The following is a 21,889-nucleotide window of genomic DNA, read 5'->3' on the forward strand; positions in this document are numbered from 1 at the left end:
TGAGTACTTCTACTTTTACTCAAATACTAGATCCGAGTACTTCTACTTTTACTCAAGTACAAGACCTGAGTACTTCCACTTTTACTCAAATACTAGATCTGAGTACTTCTACTTTACTCAAGAACAAGACCTGAGTACTTCCACTTTTACTCAAATACTAGATCTGAGTACTTCTACTTTACTCAAGAACAAGACCTGAGTACTTCTACTTTTACTCAAATACAAGATCTGAGTACTTCTACTTTACTCAAGAACAAGACCTGAGTACTTCTACTTTACTCAAATACTAGATCTGAGTACTTCTCCCAGCTCTGGCTAGCAGTGACGTCACAGAGGAGGAGTCAGGCGCGTGCCTTCACCTCAGAGCGCTTTTGGTGGACCTCAGCAACAGGAGAGTGAGTTCTGTCAGCACGGTGGGCTTTAAAGGATAAAGGAACTCGGTCGGTTGGCTCTGGTTCTCCTGCAGTGAGCTCCTGACAGAGAGAACATGTCCAATGGGAAAGACGCAAATGCTGCAGAAAAGTGAGTAATAAAACGTTCTCATGTCCGCTGTCTGATCAGCTTTAACGGGTAAAAACAACCTGTTCAGGAAACAGTGCAACATATTCATCTCACTCCGCTGCATTAGGAGACGCTAACTTCGTTTCCTTGTAGTTCATAATGATCACAAACTTTACTGTTGCACAGCTTTTCGAAAAACACATCAACTACAATTGTAAAATTCCTCCAAACTCCCAAAGCAAATGAAGTGCATTTTAGATTGTAAAGCAGCATCCCATACTTGGTACGGAACCGTGAATTAGAAACTAGTAATTGTTCAATGTTTTTGTGATGATGCTGGAACAAGCGTTTCCCCCAATGTGTGTATTGAGAAGCTTTGTGGCTGGATGTACATGACTACATTTACCTAAAACTGTTCCTAAATTAACATGATTTACGGTCTCTTCTTAGAAACCAACAAAGATGCCCTTGTGCTAAATAATATCCTTATGTTTTTGGTACATTTATAAAGAAATCTTACTTCATAAGTGTCTGTATAAAAGCCTTTAAGTGAATGAAAAATAAGAACTGCAGCTGAATTGTTTAGTATATATGATATTAAAAAGCCCTTTGATTGTCCTTTTTGTATTTCAATATCTTGTCTGTTTTGAATGTATTATTTATGTCTTTTGCATGCAGCTTGTCTTATGAGTTTAATATGGCATACCTGAAAGAAAGGTTAGTTTGTTCATTCGATATTTACCTGTTTGCTCTGTGTGAGGATGGATGTAAAGTTCTTTGAGGAGTGGTAAAGACTGGATAAAGACACATCTATACTCCTATATCTCACTGATGCCCACACTCATGTTATTATAGGAGAACATTGCGAAGTGGTGGTAAGGTTTCAGTTCTTCATGAGTACTCTTGGACTGTTCAGATTGTGGTATTTCCTCCTCTCTGTACTGGATCCTGAAGGCAGCGCCTCCCAGGTTCCCTCCACAAAAACACAATTGGATTTCTCCGTGTGGTTTTACATTATAGCAGAACATAATCTCTGTGTCAAAGCAACGTTTTATATCCTTCAAATGCATCCAGAGTTCTAGGACTCATTCCTGCACCCCTCGTTAATGTGTTCAGTGGGTTAGGGTTGGGTGCTGTGAACCTCTTCCTGTACGCCACATGGATCCTGTGTGTTTATCAGTGACCCCCCCCCCCCCCCCCTTACTACACACACTCAGAGTATTTGCTGTGTGTTTGTGTTGCAGCTCCTCACAGATGACTCTGAAGGAGAGTCTGGATGAGTGCATGGAGGCTCTGGATCTCTTCCTGAACAACCACTTCAGCGAGAGCCTGGAGAGGCTGCGGCCGAGGTAACGCCACAATCCCGAGTCATGTCTGGCTCCACTTCCTGTCTGAGTGTGAGGCTTTAAGACATATTAATTTATTATTTTATCCCCATGCTTTAATGTTCAGAAAGCTCTTTATTTTCCTCACACTGCCTGTGCTGCAGCTCCTCTTTTCACCCTCTGTCTGAAACCAGAGCCCAGTCTGCTCTGATTGGTTAGCTGGCCGGCTCTGCTGAGATTGGTCAACCTGCTTAGAGATGTCCCGCCCCTTAGCCTATCACGTACAATATGTTGGAGCGCTAGCCAGAAGTAAACAAAGGAGTCCATGTATATAATTGTAGGTCAATGTTTATTTTGAATTTGCTAATAATCTGAATCTGTGAAAGCTGTCTGATAAATGTATGAAATTCTACAGTACTTGATTACACTTCACCCAGAGGTTCCAGGTGTACTCTGTTTATAGCACATGCACGGTGGCGTGTCTTTAGCATGATTTCAGCAGAATTTGGTCTATGTTAAGAAGTTCCCGTTCAGTCGGACTGTGTTTCCTGTCAGCCATGACTCGCGGGGTGGCTTCACTTCTCCAGGATGTGAGGTGTTTGCTGAAGCTGACGCCCAACGTTTGACTGATTCAACAGCCCTGCAGAATCAACACTGAGCAAGAAAGCTTGGGACAGCAGAGCAGATAGGGAGGATAAAGAGAGCGGTGTATTTACTCTTATCTTTACCCGGCAGGAAAATATGTGGGCCATAGAGTAACTAAGCTCTGCTAAAGTGGTACAACTGAGTACATTTAATCGAGGCATGCATGTTGCTTTATGCTGCAGTAACATTTGTCTGCAGGACTTTTACTTTTAACACAGAACTTTTACAATATAGTCCAGGGCTTTTTTAACTTAAGTATTGGGTCTAAGTGCCCCCCCCCCCCCCTGCTCTGTTTGCTTACAGTGTTATGTGTATGACGTTGATCCTCCCATGTTTCCTCTGCAGAGTGAATGAGAGTATGTACCACGCTCTTATCTACGCCACAGTGCTGGAAATGCAGGCCATGATGACTTTCCAGCCAGAAGACATCAGCAACGCAGGAAATACCATGAAGAGCGCCCAGGAGGTCTGCCAGAGGTCAGGATGTTTTGTGAAAGTAGATTATGAAGTGGTGGAGGGAGGTCGTATCTCTGTAGGTTAGCCCTGAAGACAACAGACAAAGATCCAAGGGGACTTTGTCTGTTGGATTGCAGAAAATAATCTGTGTCAAACAAACGTTTAATCATACCTACGTGAAGTAAAAAGCTAATGTTGGGCTATAAAGGAACTACAGCACAGTCACATGACTTCATGTCTCCACCGCTAAGCTAAAGGCGGCTAATGTTGGCCTATAAAGGAACTACAGCACGGTCACATGACTTCACGTCTCCACCGCTAAGCTAAAGGCGGCAAATGTTGTGCTATAAAGGAACTACAGCACGGTCACATGACTTCACGTCTCCACCGCTAAGCTAAAGGCGGCTAATGTTGGGCTATAAAGGAACTACAGCACGGTCACATGACTTCACATCACCAACGCTAAGCTAAAGGCGGCTAATGTTGGGCTATAAAGGAACTACAGCACGGTCACATGACTTCCCGTCACCACCGCTAAGCTAAAGGAGGCTAATGTTGGGCTATAAAGGAGCTACAGCACGGTCACATGACTTCACGTCACCACCGCTAAGCTAAAGGAGGCTAATGTTGGGCTATAAAGGAGCTACAGCACGGTCACATGACTTCACGTCACCACCGCTAAGCTAAAGGAGGCTAATGTTGGGCTATAAAGGAACTACAGCACGGTCACATGACTTCACGTCACCACCGCTAAGCTAAAGGCGGCTAATGTTGGGCTATAAAGGAACTACAGCACAGTCACATGACTTCACGTCACCACTGCTATGCTAACAACCAGAAATACATTCAAGAAAACATTGACCATACCAGAAATACTTAAATGCTAACTCATTTCCCAGTTTAAGGACTCATTCCTGCACCACTCTAGGTTTAAAACACTTTACTTAGTGCTGCTTCTTCCCCAGACCGTGAGCCATAACAGCGACGTTTGCATGAGTGTATTTCCATGGCCTGATCCTGACCACACCACCTATTTGACTGAGTTTGCATGAGTGAAGCCAATCCTCGCTGCTTCTAACATAGCGAGAAGGGACTCGCGTTATTAGTGCATGATTGCTGTCGGCAAATATGTGGTGGGCAGAAATAAACAGAACTGATGTGTTGATACTGTTTCAGGTTTCGACGGAAGACCGCAGTTTTATCCAACAAGTCGTTAGGAGAATCACTCACTGAAGGTAGAAAGGCTTCAATGCCTCCTTTTTATTATGCTTTTTTGGTTTAATGTACATGCATCCCCTTCTTATCAAAGCAATTTCTCAGAATGCCTCGAGAAAATTGTGTTTAAATTGGCACAAAAATCATATTTGCCTAAATTAATTGCTATGCACTCGATGGTTTAGGGTCATTGTGACCTCACAAAACACCTTTTTTTGGCCATACCTGAAGAACCCTGCACTAATTACGACATTTTGGACAAGCTTGAATGTCGAGTGCAACTTTCTTTTACAAACTAATAATTACTGACCCTCAACATCCGTCTACACAGAAAGGAAATGCTCTGAAACTTAAGTAAGTGACGCCATAAGTGATGATCGCGCTGTTGGTAAGCTACCTATGTAGCTGGCAACATTTTTTTTAGCTGTAGGAAATAATTACAAACTGCTCAATGAAGCAAATACAATTAACGGTGGCTTCTTGATGAGTGAGAAATACACACAGAACTTTTAATTTGTATAGTTCTGACTTTACCGGTGACATCGCAGCTAGTCTGCAGCTTCCGTGACGTAGCTAAGATGGTGGTCGTTGAGAAGTGCCCAGCGTTCTACACTTTGACCGTTATGAGAGCACCCTCCACTACTCAGAGTGCATTTAGCCCTCCTTTGGAAGCACCTAAGCACCCAAAATACCAGATGTGTGTACAGAAGCACAGAAACGAGACACCGCAGCATCTCCATCTTTGGAGCCAAATGCGACAGTCGGTTAAAAGGCAAAAGCAATGGAAGATAAAGTGTGATCGTCTGTGGATTTGATTCTGTATTCTTGCTTACTATGATCTAAATGTGTGTGTGTGTGTGTGTGTGTGTGTGTGTGTGTGTGTGTGTGTGTGTGTGTGTGTGTGTGTTTGCAGTGCAGCTTCATGCAGAAGCTTGTTACGCAGAGTGCCAACTCCAAAGAGCTGCCCTCACCTTCCTACAGGTGCTCATTGAATTTTGAAATACTGTTTATATCCTATGCTACGGCACACCACGGTTTCCACTCTAACCAGATGTTGAACACTGTTTAATTTGGAAAGTGTTTAGTGAATATATGGCATGAAACTTCCACTCATTTGTTTTTTTGGGTTGTTTTTGCAGGACGAGAACATGGTGAGTTTTATCAAAGGAGGGATCAAAGTGCGGAACAGTTACTTAATTTACAAGTAAGTAATCAGAGAACGAGAGGGTGCACATTTAGCGTGTAGGCCCACACAAAAAACATTTGAAATATATAATTATGAAACGGAACTTGATTATTTTTGCTTTCTGTAGTTGTCAAAATGTATTTTAAAAACATGGGATAATGTAATGATTTATAGAGTCAAAGGAGCGCCATAAAAAAGAATACATCTGTGAGGAAAACATCTTAAATCTATGCCGTAATGTAAAAAGGGTTTGAATTAAATAATGAATAAAAGATATACATGTTTTTACAAATATATACATCTAAAAACAAAAAGCTATTGAAATGATTTCCGATAATTATTTTACTTATTTATTTACATATCTTTTAAATAAATAAGTAAAATGATGTTTATATTTTTGTTTTATATATTATTAACTTTATTGTTTCTGTAGTTATTTATTTATTTTACTCATTGCTTTGCGTTTCCCTGTTGTGTTAAAAGATAAATGCATTAAATAAGTTTAACTGTAAATACATCCAGACAACATCCATAAAGCGTATTTCATATTTCTTGATTATGTTTAAATGATTTGGTTTATGGATTTCTTCTTTTATTTATTCCTCTTTGTATTTTTCACAATTATTCTTAATTATGGCACTTTTATAGAGAGGTTCTAAAACAGTATTAACTAGTAGTTTATAAAGTTTAGTATTACATTCTTTATCCACATCCATGTTATTATACTGCACTCCAATATTTTACATTCTTTCTGTTTTTTCCATCCAGAGAACTGCATACCTTCACTAGATCTCACAGCTGTAACAAAGGACCGAGCCACGTTCACTTAGAGGGGGGAATATCATTCGGAATAGGAGCGTTTAACTTGGTGCGTCATAGAAATATCTTCCAGCGCTTTTCATATTGTGGAAAACTGTGTCTTTCACTTCATCAGGTCTTCTTTATTCACAGACCCTCTCTCTATTTCCTCCACGGATACTCAAACTGTTGGAGTTTGCAGGCTTCTCTGGCGACAAGGTGGGAAATATTATGACCTCTATTGGGCTACACTTATTCACCAGTTCAATGAATGTTCAATAAATGTGTGTTTTCTGTTTCTAGGAGTACGGTCTGTCTTTGCTGCATGACAGTGCGACGGGCATAAATCTGCGCTCCATGCTGTGCGCTCTGCTAGTGCTCTGCTACTACACCTTTCTCACAGTCATACTAGGTAAAGCTGCCCTTTTTTATATAGAGTGGTGCAGGGATGACATATTTCTGTAGTGGACCCTGAAGGCAGCATCTCCCTGGTTCCCTCAACAAAAAGCTAAAGGGATTTCTCCATGTGATTTTGGATTATTGCTATAAATGAACTACAGCACGGTCACATGACTTCAGGTCTCCACCGCGAAGCTAAAGGCAGCTAATGTTGGGCTATAAAGGAACTACAGCACGGTCACATGACTTCAGGTCACCACCGCTAAGCTAAAGGCGGCTAATGTTGGGCTATAAAGGAAGTACAGCACGGTCACATGACTTCACGTCACCACCGCTAAGCTAAAGGCGGCTAATGTTGGGCTATAAAGGAACTACAGCACGGTCACATGACTTCACGTCTCCACCGCTAAGCTAAAGGCGGCTAATGTTGGGCTATAAAGGAACTACAGCACGGTCACCTGACTTCAGGTCACCACCGCTAAGCTAAAGGCGGCTAATGTTGGGCTATAGAGGAACTACAGCACGGTCACATGACTTCACGTCACCACCGCTAAGCTAAAGGCGGCTAATGTTGGGCTATAAAGGAACTACAGCACGGTCACATGACTTCACGTCTCCACCGCTAAGCTAAAGGCGGCTAATGTTGGGCTATAAAGGAACTACAGCACGGTCACCTGACTTCAGGTCACCACCGCTAAGCTAAAGGCGGCTAATGTTGGGCTATAGAGGAACTACAGCACGGTCACATGACTTCACGTCACCACCGCTAAGCTAAAGGCGGCTAATGTTGGGCTATAAAGGAACTACAGCACGGTCACATGACTTCACGTCACCACCGCTAAGCTAAAGGAGGCTAATGTTGGGCTATAAAGGAACAACAGCACGAAAAATGTCCAATGCTAAGAAAGTGCTAAAATGCTGTCTTAATGACAGGGTTTAAGAACTCATTCCTGCACCACTCTTAATAAGTAATGTTTTTAAGACATTCCTATAATGTGATTATGTGTGATTATATCTGCTCCATGCTCCCAGGTACGGGGGAGGGAGATGTGACTGAAGCTGAAAAGCTGCTGAAACCTTTCCGGCTCCGTTATCCACGGGTGAGTCAAAATAAAGATAATCTAAGAAAAAGGATTCAAAGGCTTTATTTTTCATATGCACAACAGATACTGTGTAGTTGTTGGCAATGGAATCTGAAGCTCCTCCAACAGTGCATCATACTTAACATAACAGACATATAAATAGACTATATGATGCGAGTAAGCTGCAGGAAAAAGATGAGAATAAAACATCAAATGTATAGCCCAACATTAGCCTCCTTTAGCTTAGCGGTGGAGACGTGAAGTCATGTGACCGTGCTGTAGTTCCTTTATAGCCCAACATTAGCCTCCTTTAGCTTAGCGGTGGAGACGTGAAGTCATGTGACCGTGCTGTAGTTCCTTTATAGCCCAACATTAGCCGCCTTTAGCTTAGCGGTGGTGACGTGAAGTCATGTGACCGTGCTGTAGTTCCTTTATAGCCCAACATTAGCCTCCTTTAGCTTAGCGGTGGTGACGTGAAGTCATGTGACCGTGCTGTAGTTCCTTTATAGCCCAACATTAGCCTCCTTTAGCTTAGCGGTGGTGACGTGAAGTCATGTGACCGTGCTGTAGTTCCTTTATAGCCCAACATTAGCTTTTTACTTCATAAATCATAAAGTGGTGTTAACGTGTGGAGATCATCCTGCTGAACTAAAGGTGTGAAAATCAGAAAAGTTTGTTCGACAGATTATTTTCTGCAATATCCAAAGTCACATGGAGAAATCCCTTTGACTTTTTGTTGAGGGAACCAGGGAGATGTTAACTTCAGGGTCCACTACAGAAATATGTCATCCCTCGACTCTGTATTATAAATGAATTCAGGCTATTCTATTTTTACTGTAATTAATCTTAATTTATGTCAGCTCTTTCTTACAACCCCCTCCTTCCTCTCTTTTCTTTTTTAACGTCATCCCCACCCTGATTACTTTTATCTGAATATCACTCCACCTTCCACTAATGCCATTCCTTCTGCACCCAGAACCCTCTCTCCGTCATTAAACCCTCACACACCTTCATGCTATCACCCCTGCCTCTCCTCCTCCTAACTCTTATTCTTGTAAATTCCCAATCCCTATTCCCACTGCACCTTTAACCTACATGCTGCCCATCCCAGAGAACAAACTCAAAACTGTGACACAGTGTGTACCAAACCAGAAGTGAGAAGTTAAAAATTAAACCCTGCCAAGAGTTATTAATAAACATCAGGTCTGCTTTTAAAAAGATGATAATATGACAGCAGATTAACACCGGACGCTGAAATCTATCTCTCTCTTCTTTCCAGGGAGCGATATTCCTCTTCTTTGCAGGCAGGACTGAAGAGATCAAGGGGAACATTGATGAGGTTCGTTCATCAAATGTGTGTCAGTGAGATAGCTTTAAAAAAGGATGACCAATATTATATATCCTGTACATTTAATAATTATTATGTCTCACTAAATACTGATGATCCAACCCGTGAAACCACATGGGTAATTTCCTAATTGAGCGTCCGTAATGGTAGTAGGAAATCATCACGTCCTTAGTCTTCAGTGTTACGATATTAGTTCTAAACAAGTGCAAACATGCGGCTTGATGAGAAACAAAACTACTTGGCTCAGTTTGGAAAGAGATCAATTACCTATGTATGTGACGTAACATGAACAGTGACATGATCTCTAAAAATGGACACTGATCGTTAACCATGACACGAGGACTTAACGTAATTACGGTACATGAAGCGGGACATGATGGTTTAACTTGGAGACGTATTGTGATTGGTGATATGATGACCCAACCGAAAGTTGTTGCGTAAAGATGTAAATTAACACGTGAAAATATGACTTATCATGGAGACGTAGCGCGATGACTTATCATGGAGACGTAGCGCGATGACTTATCATGGAGACGTAGCGCGATGACTTATCATGGAGACGTAGCGCGATGACTTATCATGGAGACGTAGCGCGATGACTTATCATGGAGACGTAGCGCGATGACTTATCATGGAGACGTAGCGTGTTGACTTATCATGGAGACGTAGCGTGTTGACTTATCATGGAGACGTAGCGCGATGACTTATCATGGAGACGTAGCGCGATGACTTATCATGGAGACGTAGCGCGATGACTTATCATGGAGACGTAGCGCGTTGACTTAACATGGAGATGTAGCGTGATGATGTAGCGTGAGGACGTAGCGTGATGACGTAGCGTAAGGACGTAGCATGATGACTTAAGGGGATGACTTAACGTCAAGACGTAGCAGGATGACGTAGCGTGCTGACGTAACGTGAAGACGTAGCAAAATGACGTAGCGTGAGGACGTAGCGTGATGACTTAACATGAAGACGTAGTGTGATGACGTAGCGTGAGGACGTAGCGTGATGACTTAACATCAAGACGTAGCAGGGTGAGGTAGTGTGAGGACGTAGCGTGATGACTTAACATCAAGACGTAGCGTGAAGACGTAGCGTGAGGACGTAGCGTGATGACTTAACATCAAGACGTAGCAGGATGAGGTAGCGTGAGGACGTAGCATGATGACTTAACATCAAGACGTAGCGTGAAGACGTAGCTTGAGGACGTAGCGTGTTGACTTATCATGGAGACGTAGCGCGATTACTTATCATGGAGACGTAGCATGTTGACTTATCATGGAGACGTAGCGCGATGACTTAACATGGAGACGTAGCGCGATGACTTAACATGGAGACGTAGCGCGATGACTTATCATGGAGACGTAGCGCGATGACTTATCATGGAGACGTAGCGCGATGACTTAACATGGAGACGTAGCGCGATGACTTAACATGGAGACGTAGCGCGATGACTTATCATGGAGACGTAGCGCGATGACTTATCATGGAGACGTAGCGCGATGACTTATCATGGAGACGTAGCGTGATGACTTATCATGGAGACGTAGCGCAATGACTTAACATGGAGACGTAGCACGATGACTTATCATGGAGACGTAGCGCGATGACTTAACATGGAGACGTAGCGCGATGACTTATCATGGAGACGTAGCGCGATGACTTATCGTGGAGACGTAGCGCGATGACTTAACATGGAGATGTAGTGTGATGATATAGCGTGAGGACGTAGCGTGATGACGTAGCGTAAGGACGTAGCATGATGACTTAAGGGGATGACTTAACGTCAAGACGTAGCAGGATGAGGTAGCGTGATGACGTAGCGTGAAGACGTAGCGTGATGACGTAGCGTGAGGACGTAGCGTGATGACTTAACATCAAGACGTAGCATGATGAGGTAGCAGGATGAGGTAGCAGGATGAGGTAGCAGGATGAGGTAGCGTGATGACGTAGCGTGATGACTAACGCAGCATACACACGGTTCCGTTGTGTTGACGCTTGCCGGTGGGTGTGCCTGACTTAACGTGATGATGGATTGTGATATGTGACAGGAGGACTTAACGTGATGATGGATTGTGATATGTGACAGGAGGACTTAACGTGATGATGGATTGTGATATGTGACAGGAGGACTTAACGTGATGATGGATTGTGATATGTGACAGGAGGACTTAACGTGAAGACGGTTTGTGATATGTCACAGGAGGACTTAATGTGAAGACGGATTGTGATATGTGACAGGAGGACTTAACGTTAAGACGTAATATAAGACTCATTGTGACGGCGTAAAGTGGAGAGGTGACATAACGTTGAAATCCATAATCAACTCTAAATAGGACAACATTTACTTTTGTGTTTTACAGGGCTCACGAAAAGTATTATACAACAGCACATGGGTTACTTATAAATAAGATGGTAGTTTAATGCAAACTGTATGACTAACTCAAACGGGACTATCAGGTACGTGACTGCATCAAACTATGCTAAATCCTTCTGGTAACAAGCCAGTGTTCTAGCCCGTTATCTACAGAGGTCCAGCTCCGCCAAAGCATCCTCCCTGTGAATCTGTTAATGCGCTGTGATCTTCCTGCTGTTCCAGGCTATCACCCTCTTTGAAGATGGCTGCAAGGCCCAGCAGGCGTGGAAGCAGTTCCACCACATGTGCTACTGGGAGCTGATGTGGTGCTACACCTACAAGCAAGACTGGAAGATGGCGTACTTCTACGCAGACCTGCTGAGCCAGGAGAGCCGCTGGTCCAAGGTACAGAGCAGGAGACAGGGACAGGGAATTTAGATCGATGTTCTCTCGATGCAAACTTCTCCATTCATCTTGAGAAATGAAACCAATGTTTCTCTCCATAGGCCATGTACGTTTACATGAAAGCTGCTTACCTCAGCATGCTGCCTAAAGACGAGTCCAGACCGTTTGGGGAGGACGAGGTCGACCTCTTTAGGTAAACACATCCACACATGAATCGCCCACTGATTTACCTCAGAATCACACAGATATTGTTTATGTCAGAGATGCATTTTACAATGTATGCATAGAAAAGCTATGAGAGGCGTCGTTTACATACTTCTCTGTGTACTTTGTGTGAAACCTGTAGGAAAATGAAGTGTATTTACTAGGCGGCTGGATGTTTATGACTCAACATTTACCTGGTCTCTCACCGCTCTCATTAAACCTTTTCTCCGCCACGGACAAAGTGAATGACTAGCTCGCTGGTTAACATAATGGAGCATTCATATTTGAGTTGGAGGGGGCCAAATACGGAGCGAAAACAGAGTTAATATTGGATTTAAATGTAAGCGTTGAACAGAAGCACCACCCAAATATGTGTCTATGTGTGATTATTATACACTGCCCGGCCAAAAAACAGGTCCCCAGCCTGTGGGGGCAGTGCTATGATCTGGGGGGGCTGCAGTTGGTCTGGTTTAGGTTCAGCAATGTGCCCAAAGAATGAGGTCAGCTGACTCCCTGAATATACTGAAGGACCAGGTTATTCCATCCATGGATCTCTTCTTCCCTGATGGAGCGGGCATGTTCCAAGAGGACAATGCCAGGATCCATCGGACTCAGATTTTGAGAGAGTGGTTCAGGGAGCACGAGACATCATTTCACACATGGATCGGCCGCCACAGAGTCCAGACCTGAACCCGATGGAGAATCTTTGGGATGTGCTGGAGAAGACTTTGCGCAGTGGTCAGAATCTCCCGTCATCAATACAAGATCAAAAAATAATGACAGACAGAAATAAATGTTGAGACGTTGCAGAAGCTCGTGGAAACGATGCCACAGAGAATGCGTGCCGTAATCAAAGCTAAAGGCGGTCCAACAAGTATTAGAGGGACCTTTTTTTTGGCCGGGCAGAGTATATCTTTGTGTTTAGAGCTAGTGAGACTGCCCCGTTTTGGCCCAAATAAATACCAGTTCATATACAAGCACACCAGAGGCTTAAGGCTGACTTGAAAAACAAGTGGACGTTGTCACCATCATGTCACCCATTGATTAACAACACATCTTTTTGAAGCCTTAAGTTTGGCATTTTGTTCCGTCGCCATGTGGTTTTTGGCAGCCACAGAACATGCTAAGTGAGCAGCTAACACTAGCTCGCGTGCAAACTGTGATTAACGTATAAAATGATTCCTTAAAATGGCTTTAACTCAAGAGGAAGCTTATCAACGCCATGCTCACAACTTCTCAATCACTTTCATTTATCATGCTGAGTTGGTGAATGAGTTTTTACTGAGAAAAAAATACAACAAGTCAATCAAAAGGTAGCCCCGCCCCTTCGTTACCATCTATTTAATTCAAATGGGACATAAATAACAAAATGGCCATCATTTTGCAATAAAGAAGAGGTGTTTGAAAGCATGAACTCATTATGGAAGGGTTTACTGAGGGAGTACCGTGAGAAGAGGGTCATTTTCTCATAGACTTTGATACAAGTGGTATCAAAGTCCCCCCTGCTGGCCTTTATGGGTAATGCAGATTTAAGGCATTTTTGGGTTTCCCTTGTTCCGACTCATGCCTTTTTACCCACTTTTCTTCATCATTGTGCCGTTTCCTTAGACAAGTGCCCGCCTTAAAGCAGAAGATAGCTGGGAAGTCTCCCCCGACTGAGAAGTTTGCTATCCGTAAAGCCAGACGCTACAAGACTCGCTACCCAATCCGGCTGCCAGTGCCAGTGCTGGTAAAGCTTCACACACACAGACACACACACTGGGTTTGAATCACAGAGCGTAAAACGGTATTCTCATTCATTATAGGAGATGATGTACATGTGGAACGGGTTCAGTATGATCAGTAAACGGCCGGAGCTGACAGAAGGCATGATGCAGACTTTGGTTGAGGCAGAGCGCACTCTTCTGGAGTCTCCCGGTAAAACAGCTCAATGGAAGTGTAACTGTGGAACAACTTTGATGACTTCTGTGTAAAAATGTGTGCTCCTCTCCTCCGCAGAAAAGGAGCATCTGGTGGATGACCGCTGTGTGATCTACCTGCTGAAGGGTCTGTGTTTTAAGAACCAGGGTCTCCTGCAGGCTGCTGAGGAGTGCTTCAACAAAGTGTTTGCAAGGTGAGCTCCAGTGAAGTGGTGCAGGGATGAAGTATTACTGTATAGACCCGGAGGTTAGCATCTCCCAGGTTCCCTTCACAAAAAACCAATGGGATTTCTCCATGTGATTTTGCATTATTGCACAACATAATCTCTGTGTCAAACGAACATTTATGATGCTAACACGTTTAGTTCAGCAGGATAATCTCCAAATATTAACACCACTTTATGATTTCTGAAGTAGAAAGCTAATGTTGGGCTATAAAGGAACTACAGCACGGTCACATGACTTCACGTCTCCACCGCTAAGCTAAAGGAGGCTAATGTTGGGCTATAAAGGAACTACAGCACGGTCACATGACTTCACGTCACCACCGCTAAGCTAAAGGCGGCTAATGTTGGGCTATAAAGGAACTACAGCACGGTCACATGACTTCACGTCACCACCGCTAAGCTAAAGGCGGCTAATGTTGGGCGTGATGAAGTTTAGTCGTCTCATTTAGACAACTTGTTCAGAAAACCATTGACTTCTTGGCCAGAGGACAGGATGTGCTAAAATGATTCAATTCCGGGTTTTAGGACTAATCCCTCGGCCCCTGAACCTGAACACAGAGTAGAATTTCCGCCTCATGACAATTGACCATCTTAAAATATTGCTAAGGGTTCCTTTTGTTGATGCCGGCATGTTGTTCTGATAAGCTGCAAAAACTCAGAGTTTGCCGATGTGACGCACCAGTTTCTATAATTCATAACTGTCCGAAAAACCTGCTGGCATCAACAACAGGAAATGAAAAGCTTTGAGACGTACAGTTCTGATAAAAACAGAAACCTTTGTCCCTGTTCACAGCTGGAACCGGTTCTCTCCATTCCAATCGCTCCCCCCGAAGCTTTAAGAGCTTAGTGTTTGCTTACCTTTACGTGAAGCTCTTATTACTGTCTTTAAGAACATCCCCATGAGCAGCTCCTACCGGGATGTATTGACAGGCTAATGTTTGCTCAGCAACTCGCCCACCAAGTCCTACAGTAAATATTTACCCAGAATGACATTACTTCTTCCTGCAATCACACTGACAGTAATGAGTAAGGACGCTTTTAACCAGGTCTTGTAAGGAAACAAAAAAGTGTATTCATTTATCTTATTAGCCTACCTGCAGGGAAACCAATCTCTTGTTCAGTGTTACATGATATATTGTGTGTAAGGTGTTTACTGTAACGGTTTGTTCACCTTCTTTTAGTGAAAAGAAGATCAAGTTCGACCACTACCTGGTGCCCAACTCTCTGGTGGAGCTCAGCCTGCTCTACATAGCCCAGGGCCGGAGAGACGAGGCTATCAAACTACTGCACAAGGCCAAGTAAGTCTGAATACAGCGGTGCAGGGATGTTGTATTTCTGTAGTGGACCCTGAAGGCAGCATCTCCCCGGTTCCCTTACATACCGACATGTTTACTTCAGCAGGATAATCAACACATATTTACACCACTTTAGGATTTCTGAAGTAAAAATATTAATGTTGGGCTATAAAGGAACTACAGCACGGTCACATGACTTCACGTCACCACCGCTAAGCTAAAGGAGGCTAATGTTGGGCTATAAAGGAACTACAGCACGGTCACATGACTTCACGTCACCACCGCTAAGCTAAAGGTGGCTAATGTTGGGCTATAAAGGAACTACAGCACGGTCACATGACTTCACGTCTCCACCGCTAAGCTAAAGGAGGCTAATGTTGGGCTATAAAGGAACTACAGCACGGTCACATGACTTCACGTCTCCACCGCTAAGCTAAAGGAGGCTAATGTTGGGCTATAAAGGAACTACAGCACGGTCACATGACTTCACGTCACCACCGCTAAGCTAAAGGAGGCTAATGTTGGGCTATAAAGGAACTACAGCACGGTCACATGACTTCACGTCTCCACCGCTAAGCTAAAGGTGGCTAATGTTGGGCTATAAAGGAACTACAGCACGGTCACATGACTTCACGTCTCCACCGCTAAGCTAAAGTTAATAAATGTGCGTTTTCTCTTTCAGACAAAACTACAAAGATTACTCGATGGAGTCTCGTACTCAGTTCAGGGTTCACGCTGCTCTGGCCAAACTGAAGGCCGACCCCGGGGAGGAGGAAGACACACACATGTAGGAGGACGCCTCTTCCTCACCTCCTTTTCATCATCTTCAAGCTTTTAACTTGGTACCCAACAGGGTTATTATCCCTGTGTTTGGATATACCTACTTCACCAACACACCACTGAACACAAGACAACAAGACGGTGTAAATACAGGAGACGTTTTTATTTTTAGTTTTATGCTTTATATTGAAAATTAAACAACACTCTGATTCAAAGTCCTTATAAATATCACATATATATAATATTGTATGGTTGTCTTAATGAATTGTATAGTAATTATTTAACTTTACTGTATACATACATACCAATATGATTGAGTTCATTCAGAATAATTTGTTTTAGGAAAGATGATCTTCACGGTACTTCAACTGCAATTTGATAGAAGATTTATTTGAACCAGATGCAATGTAAAGCATTCCAGTGTTGAGGGAGATCTGCACTTTCCAAAACGTCAATGTATACAAATTATTTTTGTATAAATAAATTCCACTCACAAATCTCTGTTTCGTGATGAATTCAACCAACAATAGCAGAATTCTGTAGATCGTTTAATATATATATTTATCTTGTTTTAAAAGACAACATGAAGCCCGAAGGAGTTACATTATCTCAATGAAATACTTGTACTTTACTTCAGTATTTCCATTTTATGATACTGTGTACTTTCACTCCTCTACATGTATTTAATCCCTTTAGTTGCTAGGCAGATTAGGATTAATGATGGTAAATATAATCCCTTAAATCAGACTGTAGTTCACCTGCAGTAAATCCAGCAGCTACCCCGCAGTATACAAAGCCATTCAAACTAGCTGCACCTTTACCAGCTCTGAGAACACTTTAATGATCAATCATTATAAAACATATCAGAGATATTATTCTGAAATGGACCAATCAGACAATGACTACTTTTACTGTCACTACTTTAAGTACATTTAGAGGAGAGTACTTTCTACTTTCACTGGAGGAACATTTAGAATACTTTTACTGTGACAGAGTATTCCTACACTCTGGTACTTCTACTTTACTCAAGTACAAGACCTGAGTACTTCTACTTTACTCAAGTACAAGACCTGAGTACTTCTACTTTACTCAAGTACAAGATCTGAGTACTTCTACTTTACTCAAGTACAAGATCTGAGTACTTCTACTTTACTCAAGTACAAGACCTGAGTACTTCTACTTTACTCAAGTACAAGACCTGAGTACTTCTACTTTACTCAAGTACAAGATCTGAGTACTTCTACTTTACTCAAGTACAAGATCTGAGTACTTCTACTTTACTCAAGTACAAGATCTGAGTACTTCTACTTTACTCAAGTACAATATCAGAGTACTTCTACTTTTACTGAAGTACAAGATCAGAGTACTTCTACTTTTACTCGGGTACACGATCTGATAGAAGCCTTGTGTTGATAGTGATCTTTATTGAATGATAAATGAAGTCAAAATTCAAACAGGAAAGAAGTGTATTTATTTCAAACACAGAGTAACAGTTATCAACAAAGGGAAAAGGGATGTAGTTTTTTTTGCAGAAGCCATCGGTTACTCTCTAACCATGTGTCCCGCTGAAGTGCAGCCCACCCTCCGCCCTTGATTACAGTCTCACGAGGCCCGGCAGAACCTCACGTCTGACTCTGAGCTACGTGGAGGCAGGGGGAGGAGCGAGAGGAACCGCCGCCTGCTCCTGCTTCAGCCTGCGCTTCATCAGTTTCTGCTTCTTCTTCTCTTCCTTCTCTAGATCTGCAACCATTTCCAGGAACTTGTGGTTGCGGGGGTCCAGAGTTTGACCCAGACTCTCCCGGGCCTCGGCGAGCAGTTTTGTGCGGCGGGTTTTCTCCTCCTTCAACTTCATCTTGGTCTGAAGCTTCTCTTTGCGCCACTCAGCGACCATCTTGGGCATTTTGGCCATGTTGGCTGCGATGAGTTTCTCCCTGAGATGGAGACAGGAGACATTAGCATGATGTAAATGTAGAGCGTGTAAAATACAAGGCAAAATAAGTTGGAACATGCATTTCAGTAGCAAAGATTTAGATGTTAAAGATGTCATTGAAGTAGCTCTCAATCGGCTTACTGATAAATGAAGCTGCTAGAAAAAACTGTTGGCTACTTAGATGTCAATATATATATATTATAATATTTTTAAATGTAATTAATAATTCATTTGTTCATCAAATTTATTTTATCTCAGACATATTTTTTCCTGAAATAAAAAACAATGTTGGCCAATAATTTTATTCAGAATAGTTCTGACCTTACTCTCTTTTGGTCACATCCCAAATGTGTTTCTTATGTGGCCCTAATGTTCTTCCGTAAATCATAAAGTGGCCTGAAAATAAAACACCCCACTACCAAGTACAAGTACCATAATGTTGTACTTGTACTTTCTAAACCAGTGAGTAAACCCAGTTTTACCAGCTGACAGAGCCTTCTCCATCGCTGCCCCGTCCCTCTGGAAGCCATCACAGACTGACCTCCCCACCTTCAAAACACCGAGAAAAGCTCACCTGTTAAGGCTAGCTTTTAACGTGTAATGAACGCTGTGTCCTCGAGCTGAATGTGGTATTAGTCTCTGTTTTTATTGTATGTGTTTAGCTGTGTAAAGCGTCTTTGAACACTTGATAAAGCGCGTGATATATAACATGTATTATTGTTGTCCGATAATTGGCGCACAGTTAATCTCATCCACACCACTCACTTCGCCAGCCGTTTCTCGGTGTCCTTCCTCTCCTTCTCCCGCAGGTTCTTCAGCATCACCTCTAAAGGAGGATGCCACTGATTCTCCTCCTCGATGATCCTCTCCAGCTGCTCATGGTTCGGCCACAGAGACGTGGGGTCGATCCCCGAAGCAGACCCGTACCGACCAAACAGCTTCCGGTCAAACCGAGGCGTTTTCTGCCACTCGGGAGTCTTTTCGCTGTCTTTATCGGGAATATAGGGGCCCTGCAGGTTCCGTTTCAAAGGTTTAGGGTTATAAGAAGCTGTCTGCAGTAATAACGTCTGCGGGTTTGCAGAAAGTAGAGTTTTTGAGCCTGATATTCCCTTTAAAGTCCTGAAGAACATTGACGTCCTCACGCATAGCATGGAGGCCGCCATCTTGGTTTTACTACTACTTCTTTGGTTTTAATGGAGGAGGAGAAACCAGCGGGAAGGTTCGTAGCGCCATCTATGGACTGGACAGTGGAGCCGTAGGGTCAGGGGTTATATGATTGGAATAACATTATTATTATTATTAATAATAATAATAATAATAATAATAATAATAAAAACAAATAGCATAACAAGAAATATAATAGAATAAAATGAAAAATACAACAAAATAAAAAATAATTACATTTAATACAATTAAATTAAATACAAATATCAAATAAACCACCTCTTAATTGTCTCAATTATTCAGGGTGCTCTCAAGATTATGTCTCTCTTCGCCCATCGTCATATCTGTTCTAGTCTTTTTAATACATATATTCCATCACACTTTGGCTTTAATAGCGATTTAAAATACCATTATTTGAACAAAACATTATTATTATTAATAATAATAATGTTAATAATAATAATGTTAATAATAATACACTGTGCACTTATATTATATATTCATTTAATCTGTATATTTCTTATTTTTATTTCAATTTTTACGCTATGTTTCATATTGTATTGTAACAAAAATGTTTCCCAATTTCGGATAAATAAAGTATTTCTGATTCTGATAATAATAATAATAATTATAATAATAATACACTTAATTAAAAGTAATTAAAACCTTTCACTCTTCTGTAAGATTCTCTCTATTATTCTGCTTGTCAGGTCTATATCTGTATTTTTTCTTGCTCCACTATGACATGTTTACATGCTTCAAAGTTGAAAAAGCGCTTTATTTTCCTCACACTGCCTGTTCATAAATGACCACTTCTCACTCCTGTAAACTCTGCAGAGCCCATGCCCCCTCCAATGCAAAAGCGCACTCTGCTCTGATTGGTTAGCTGGCGACTCTGCTGTGATTGGTCAACCGCTTAGAGATTGGTCGAATGTCCCGCCCCGAATAAATCTGTGAGAAAATGGCATCGTTTGTTGTGCCGTACCAGTTTATTACAAATAAATACTGATGGATTATCAGTAATCATCTCACAGTGACACAGAGACGTTGACCTTCAGCAGAGACGTTGTCCTTCAGCAGAGACGTTGACCTTCAGCAGAGACGTTGACCTTCAGAGCGTTTTTATGACCTTGAACACAACTCAAACAGCAAAGTCTGCTTTTAGCTATGGCTCTGTGAAGGGAAGCGGGTTTCTTGCTCTTTCTCGGCTGCTAGTTCAGTGAGTTTTGGTCGTACAGTGATGAGACTTATACCGATGGAATCTGGAATCTCAGGTGCCATATGATATGTGGTTTGTGCAGGTAGCATGAAGTAAAGAAATCGCTGTAGCTCACTCGGTGCTATGTAGCATTAGCTCACTTTCGTTCAGTGCTGATTTAGACGCTTGGTGTTGGAATTATGTTTCCTTTTGGTAAAAAGGGTTAGTATGGTCTGGTAGCTGAGTCTCTTCCCGTTCAGTGGGTATGCCACGTTAATAGGGTGTTAAATGTTAACATGCCCTGAGACGGTGTTTCTCACAAGTTGCTGTCTGGGGTTAAGAGGTTACCGTGTTGCGATGAAAAACCATCGGCATATTTCTGCACAGTTCAGGTAAAGTCAGTGTGCATACAGCCTGAAAGCTTGGTAGCGAAGTGTCGATAGCGTTAGCTTGCAACTTTGCCGAGGCAAGCAGTGTGCTTGCTGCTCAACTCCCACAACAGCTCCATAATTCAGTGAAATGTCGAGAACACAACCATCATTTGGGTGTTTGCTCCGGGGGAATAGTGGTAAAATAAATGCATCCACTTGTTCTCAGCATCTTTTTCCTTAGGTATGGAAACAAACAAAGGTTTGGTTCGCAGCGAAAGTGGCAGCGTCTCCTCGCCATGGCTCCTCTGCTGGGTTGGCTTTACGGAGCGGCTCGCACTGCTATTGGTTTATTCACTTCCGTATCACGGTGAGGTCAGTGTGATACGGAACTGAACCAGGAAGTAAAGAAAGGAAACCAATCGAGGCGTTTCAGGCAGGGGGAGGGATATGGGAGAGAATCTCCCTCTGGCCTGAACTTTGGGATTGTAGCTTTTGCAGACATGCACACAAACATAAACAACACACTACAGGAAAGGGAAAACCACAAGAAGCATAATACGGGACCTTTAAATAAGTCTCGCTGACCCAGTCTTACATTTTTTGTAAAAATTCAGTTGTAAGTAATTGTACATTGTGGTTTGAGTACGTTTGAGTACTCCGGCAGCCTCCACCCTGTCCCTGAACTTATATATTTTTAATTCCTCTCCAAGAAAATGGAACAAATGGTGTTTCTGTGGAGTGCCGCCCTCACAGAGACAGATGTCATCGCTTTGTGTCGCGCAGAGCTCTCATTAAAGATTTATGGTTCCCATGGAGGGGGGGGGGCATGACAGGGGCTTAATTTGGCTTAAGAGCGATGTGGTGCCAACCCCGGAGCTTCAGGGATCACATCAACGTCAGTCACTGCAAACAGGCCGGTTAGCAGCCAGATGATAAGGGGAAGGTGGCAGAACGACAGCTCTATTCCTGAGTGAGCGTGTGGGAGGTTTGTTGATCGGGGGTGGGGTGGGGGGGGGGGGGGTTAGGGTTAGGGGCCCTATTCTGTTTCTGGAGTGTGTTCTACAGGTTTATGTGCATACATT

At 42.6% G+C, this 21,889-nt stretch overlaps 2 protein-coding genes across 4 annotated transcripts; one reads left to right on the plus strand and one right to left on the minus strand.

The window, feature by feature from the left end:
• The first annotated feature begins 364 nt into the window (after positions 1 to 364).
• Positions 365 to 16,641, plus strand: zgc:158403 (tetratricopeptide repeat protein 39A). Of its 3 annotated transcripts, XM_063904334.1 has the most exons (18): positions 365 to 522; positions 1,746 to 1,850; positions 2,817 to 2,948; positions 4,104 to 4,162; positions 5,056 to 5,123; positions 5,282 to 5,346; positions 6,097 to 6,196; positions 6,280 to 6,345; positions 6,430 to 6,538; positions 7,558 to 7,625; positions 8,887 to 8,946; positions 11,558 to 11,719; positions 11,821 to 11,912; positions 13,532 to 13,652; positions 13,729 to 13,840; positions 13,922 to 14,036; positions 15,251 to 15,367; positions 16,047 to 16,641. In XM_063904334.1, exons 1-18 carry the CDS (start codon positions 488 to 490, stop codon positions 16,153 to 16,155), a joined length of 1,695 nt encoding a protein of 564 aa, XP_063760404.1. In that variant the 5' UTR covers positions 365 to 487; the 3' UTR covers positions 16,156 to 16,641. The 3 variants fall into 3 exon arrangements, with proteins under 3 accessions (XP_063760404.1, XP_063760405.1, XP_063760406.1); XM_063904335.1 differs by lacking the exon at positions 1,746 to 1,850 and having other exon boundaries at positions 369 to 522; XM_063904336.1 differs by lacking the exon at positions 365 to 522 and having other exon boundaries at positions 1,746 to 1,898.
• A 951-nt stretch (positions 16,642 to 17,592) lies between these two features.
• On the minus strand, positions 17,593 to 19,280 carry gadd45gip1 (growth arrest and DNA-damage-inducible, gamma interacting protein 1). Its single transcript, XM_063904337.1, has 2 exons — positions 18,840 to 19,280; positions 17,593 to 18,075 (listed from the first exon to the last, which is right to left on the minus strand). Exons 1-2 carry the CDS (start codon positions 19,235 to 19,237, stop codon positions 17,784 to 17,786), a joined length of 690 nt encoding a protein of 229 aa, XP_063760407.1. The 5' UTR covers positions 19,238 to 19,280; the 3' UTR covers positions 17,593 to 17,783.
• Between the last annotated feature and the right edge of the window lie 2,609 nt (positions 19,281 to 21,889).

Source organism: Eleginops maclovinus, chromosome 16 (genome assembly GCF_036324505.1).
Source record: "Eleginops maclovinus isolate JMC-PN-2008 ecotype Puerto Natales chromosome 16, JC_Emac_rtc_rv5, whole genome shotgun sequence".
In the NCBI taxonomy this organism is placed as follows: domain Eukaryota; kingdom Metazoa; phylum Chordata; class Actinopteri; order Perciformes; family Eleginopidae; genus Eleginops; species Eleginops maclovinus.

What these genes read in the sequence shown, in the direction of transcription:
- zgc:158403 (XM_063904334.1), top strand. Translation starts at nt 488, where the DNA reads ATGTCCAATGGGAAAGACGCAAATGCTGCAGAAAA. An exon ending in CTTTCTCACAGTCATACTAG is followed by an intron (nt 6,539 to 7,557) that starts GTAAAGCTGCCC and finishes CCATGCTCCCAG; the next exon opens with GTACGGGGGAGGGAGATGTG. An exon ending in TCCGGCTCCGTTATCCACGG is followed by an intron (nt 7,626 to 8,886) that starts GTGAGTCAAAAT and finishes TCTTCTTTCCAG; the next exon opens with GGAGCGATATTCCTCTTCTT.
- gadd45gip1 (XM_063904337.1), bottom strand. Translation starts at nt 19,237, where the DNA reads ATGGCGGCCTCCATGCTATGCGTGAGGACGTCAATGTTCTTCAGGACT. An exon ending in ACCGAGAAACGGCTGGCGAA is followed by an intron (nt 18,076 to 18,839) that starts GTGAGTGGTGTG and finishes TCTCCATCTCAG; the next exon opens with GGAGAAACTCATCGCAGCCA.